At 34.7% G+C, this 4565-nt stretch overlaps 1 protein-coding gene across 1 annotated transcript; it reads left to right on the top strand.

Annotated features, from left to right (window-relative positions):
* Window positions 1–3597: 3597 nt before the first annotated feature.
* LOC118734802 (early nodulin-55-1-like) lies at window positions 3598–4486 on the top strand. Its single transcript, XM_036464487.1, has 2 exons — window positions 3598–3767; window positions 3835–4486. The coding sequence occupies exons 1-2, from the start codon at window positions 3699–3701 to the stop codon at window positions 4165–4167; spliced, it is 402 nt and encodes a 133-aa protein (XP_036320380.1). The 5' UTR covers window positions 3598–3698; the 3' UTR covers window positions 4168–4486.
* The last annotated feature ends 79 nt before the right edge of the window (window positions 4487–4565 follow it).

The raw sequence follows: 4565 nt of genomic DNA, 5'->3' as shown, positions 1-4565 counted from the left end.
CCTTTTTGGAGAGGGCATGAACCGCCATTGACATAAATGCAATCCCGGATCTCGTAGGCGCCCTGTAGGTCCCTAGGGAGCCATTAGAAAAATTACCAAAAATCACAATTTTCACTTGCGTTTTCGCTTGTTTTAAGCAAATTAAAGCACTCACTTATATCAAAACGCAGGAAACACTTGGAATTGTACTAAAATTTATAATTTAGTTATTAAAGTTTATATTAGCGATAATAAAAACAACTTGTGAAACCGCATGGCGTCAAAACGCCAACATTTAATTAAATCTTTTAAACAGGTGAAACCCTATTCAAAAACCTCTAAAAATAGTCCTAATGATTAATCTAAACCATTTCTCAGTGATGAGAGGTCTCGATTCATTTCATCGAATTTCAAATCTCTCTGTAACTTCAAAAACTGAAACCTGTGGACAGTTACGTAGAATCCCAGTTCTTTAATTTTACTTCTGATTTTGGAAATTCGAAATAACGGTGCAGATGTGATGACCTTCAAAAAAAATAGATGGCAACTATAATTAAAAATATTATCAGCCCATAGTTTTTTTTAAAACTCTTTCGTTTGACACTAATATTTCGATATTTCATTTATGTATCTTTCGTATAAGTAAAACAAATCCGACTTTTCAAACAGGTGGCAACCCCTTTAAAAGTATTTTCAAACTAAAATTTTCGCCTGGCATTGTTATACATATTCCAATTAACTGATGAATTAAATTGAATTTAATTTTTTAAGCACATGGCAACTCTCCTAAATACAGTTTAGAAATAAATTATTTTCAATCCATTCACTTATTAAATAATTTGAGCTTAATTTTTTCAACAAAAAAAAAACCAAGTGTTCTGCTTAAGGTTTTCTTAACACTCGTACTTTTGATAACCATATTTTAAAATTTCATGTAACTTTTGTATAATTAAACGAAATACCACTTTCAAAATAGGCGGCAACCTTCATAAAAATTATTTTCGAACTAAAATTTCCTTAAATATTTTTCGTCTGACATTGTTATAAAATTCCATGTAACTGATGAATTAAGTGGAAATTTATGTTTTAAACACGTGGCAATCCTCCTAAATATAGTTCTTAAGTAAAGGATTTTAAACTCATTTCCATTGATAACCATCGGTTTGTAATTTATTTAACTTATTAAATAAGTTTAGTTTAGCCCTTTAAACTGGGGCAACCCTCAAACACATCAAAAATGTTCTAAATTGTCAAAGTAAGTATTTCTTGAAGCTCTTTCATTTGACATCCATCGTTAATATTTCATATAAAAAATAGTTCAATTAGACTTCTCAAATAGGTGGCAACCCTATTCAAAATATTTTCAAACTACATCTTTTGTATGACACCCATATAGCGATATCTTATTAAGTTTCCAAATTCCTTTAATTGAAATTGAATTACATTTTTTTTAACTTGTGGCAACCCTCCTATACGTAGTTAAGTTATAAAGCCTTTTCAATACCGTTTCGATTGATACCCATATTTAATAATTCATTTAACTTTTTAATTAATTTGAACTTAATTTCTTAACAGGTGGCAACTTTTTTCGAAAAAGTAAAACCTTCTTGAACATCCACACCCTAATTTAATTTGGTACCTCACTTTTGAAATCGAACGGACGTTGCGGATCTGAGGGCATTGATTAGTAAATACCTTGAGTTTAATTATTTAACAGGTGGCAACTCTTTTCGAAAAAGTAAAACCTTATTGCACATCTACAGACCAAGCGCTTTAATTTGACATCTCATTTTTGAAAATGGGGCGAACGGTACAGATCTTTTATGCTGCACAAAAAATGCCTTCGCGTATTATATATATAGATATTTCAACAATATGTAACAAAATCACAAACCGATACGAATTTACAGCTAATAGTTATTTACGTTGAACTGTCAAAATACCGAATGAAGAAGAGGCGAGTGGTTAACCCACAGTATTTTTCCGAAGAACCCTCACTACGTAGAATTCTCCTTTCCGTGTTGCCGAAGAAGAGGGGCAGAACACCTTTCATGCTTAGGTCTTTTCCGTTTGGTTGGTTGGGTGCTTTTTCGTTTTCTTTTAAGCTCTTCTTCGCACTGAGCGTTTCACAGTTCATTGAATGAAATCGTTATTGCCTGTTAATCGTTGGCACGGAAATTTTGTAAAGCGTTTTTAATTAATACATAAATTGCAGTAATATTAAAAAATATTCCTAAAAAAGGTGTTTATATGAGAGACAGGTGAAATAATAGTGATTATGAATGTTTATATTTCTGCTTTGAGCCTTTTCCAAGCGAAAAAAGCAGCAAAACGCAAGTGAACAATGTGATTTTTGCCCATTTTTGTAAAGGGTCCCTAGGGTCTAGCTTGCGAGAGAAAAAAGCAGAACGCCAGCAAGATTTTTCAGCATGTGAAGACAGCCAGTTAAACGAATGAAACTTTCTGATTATAATCGGTTATTCGATTAATCGTGCCGTGACTAGACCATGAACCAAAAATACAAGATCACGCGGGCAGGAGACTAGCCCGTTAGAATCGCATTTATAGGGAATTTACATGAGGCGGTTTTTCAGGCGATTTTTGTTGAAAGCAACAATCGCCTGGTGTAAACAGCCTTTCAACTAATCGCTTAAAGTGTGTTTGCATTGTTCAACTTTGCGTTCAACATTTGCGTTCAACTCAGCGCAGGGTTGCACGAAAAAAAAGTTGAATGGCTAAAAATATCAAAATATGAAAAAATATCAAAATATTCGCCATAAAAAGGTGTTTGCATTGTTTAACTTTGCATTCAACTTTTGGTTGAATGGCCTTTCAACTAATCGCTTTCAACAAAGTTGGTCGCCAGCCAACATTTAGCCATTCAACTTTTTTTTCGTGCAACCCTGCGTTGAGTTGAACGCAATTGTTGAACGCAAAGTTGAATAATGCAAACACTGCTTTACAATGAAGTTGGTCGGCTCCCTACTTTCGTTCAACTTTTGGTTCAACTAATCGCCTGTGAAAGTTGAATCATGTAAATTCCCTATTAGGAAAAAAGTTGAACGATTTTAGAACGTGCTGCTGATTTGCGTCGAGCCAAACGAAATGGGCATATTTATGCTGATATTTCTGTGCAAATGGCCGGGAAATTCAGCGCGCAGGACGTGCATACGAAAGTGCGCAATTTGACCCAAAAATATAAGTAAGTTCTTCTATCAGGGAATGTTTAGTTATTTGCCCACTGTTTTTGGGTTAGTGGGCGGAGGAGCTGGTGTGGTTCTTAATATCCCACCCATTAGAAACAGCACAGTTTACACTTTGTAAAAAGTCAAATCTGACCCCTCAAAACTTTCCACAGGCCCCTGGGGAACTCATTGAAAATGGCCTAAAATTAGTATCTTGACTCCGGGAATGTAAACTGGGTAAAAAGCATTTTTGTGCGGAACACCTTTCCGTGCTTAGAAACCTCATCAGTCCAACTCGGGCTACGCTGACCACAGTATTTTTGCATATAACTTACTTCGAAATTCACAAAAAAGTGCATATTTCAGACCAAATTGATTAATAAATGAGTGAAATCATTGGGAAAATAATTAAACCGTACCCCTTCTATCAAATAAATTAGTGCACCATATTAATATATACGTACATAAATTTGCAGGGATGAGAAAAAGAATGTGGGTGCGTCAGGTGGCAGTCCATCAACATGGAAGCATTATATGGCAGTACACCAAATTATTGGGGGAACCGCTGTTAACAATGCGGAAGTGCACGAGTCATTTTTATTAGTATGTATTTTCAGTTCACTTTTATTTTGTTTTCCAAAATATTTACATATGTAAATACATTTCCTAGGACACAATACTTAATGAATCCAGCCAGTCGGTAGTAGCACCATCTCCATCGCCTCCGTTAGCACCGTCAACACCTTCACCATCGCCATCCATGGAAGCAGCATCGACGCCCTCGCCAGTACCACTGCTTTCAGTATCAGCTGTGTCGCCTGGTGATTCATCTGCACCTGCTTCTTCTGGAAGAAAAAGAAAACGTTCGGGAGAAGTGATCAGAATCATGCAGGAACACACAGAATTGCTAAGGAGTGTTGTGCATGATACCAAGGTGCTAACAAATGAGGTTGTTACTGCCATAAGGGAGCAAAATGACACCTCGAAAGAGTTTAAAAGTTAATGAAGGTTTTAATAGATAAGATTTAGAAAATAAGTGTACATACACTCGTCGTAATAGCTATAAATCCACCACACATTGAAAAGTTTTACCCACTAACATTTTTATTATTTAATTTTTTTTTATAAAAATACATGTCTATTCTTAAGCAAAAACTGTACAAATCCACATTTCAAATAGTAGATAACTTATGCAAAAATGCATCTATATGTTCAGCTTTTTAATACTGTTTTTTAGAGAGATTTGTAGTATGCAGTTTTATAGCCTGTCAAATTTTATTAAAACAAAGTGCAAGTGTGAAGTTTCTGAAAAATCCGCTGACTTCAGGCAATTTTTTTGTTTTCGGTTTTGGTAATTTTCCTCCATACAAAGTATGTTTGACATTTTTTTATATGAAGGAA

Source organism: Rhagoletis pomonella, unplaced genomic scaffold (genome assembly GCF_013731165.1).
Source record: "Rhagoletis pomonella isolate Grant_MI unplaced genomic scaffold, Rhpom_1.0 Rhpom_scaffold_00002, whole genome shotgun sequence".
NCBI lineage: Eukaryota > Metazoa > Arthropoda > Insecta > Diptera > Tephritidae > Rhagoletis > Rhagoletis pomonella.
The sequence above is the reverse complement of the archived record's forward strand: the minus strand, read 5'-3'. Positions and strand labels throughout refer to the sequence as shown.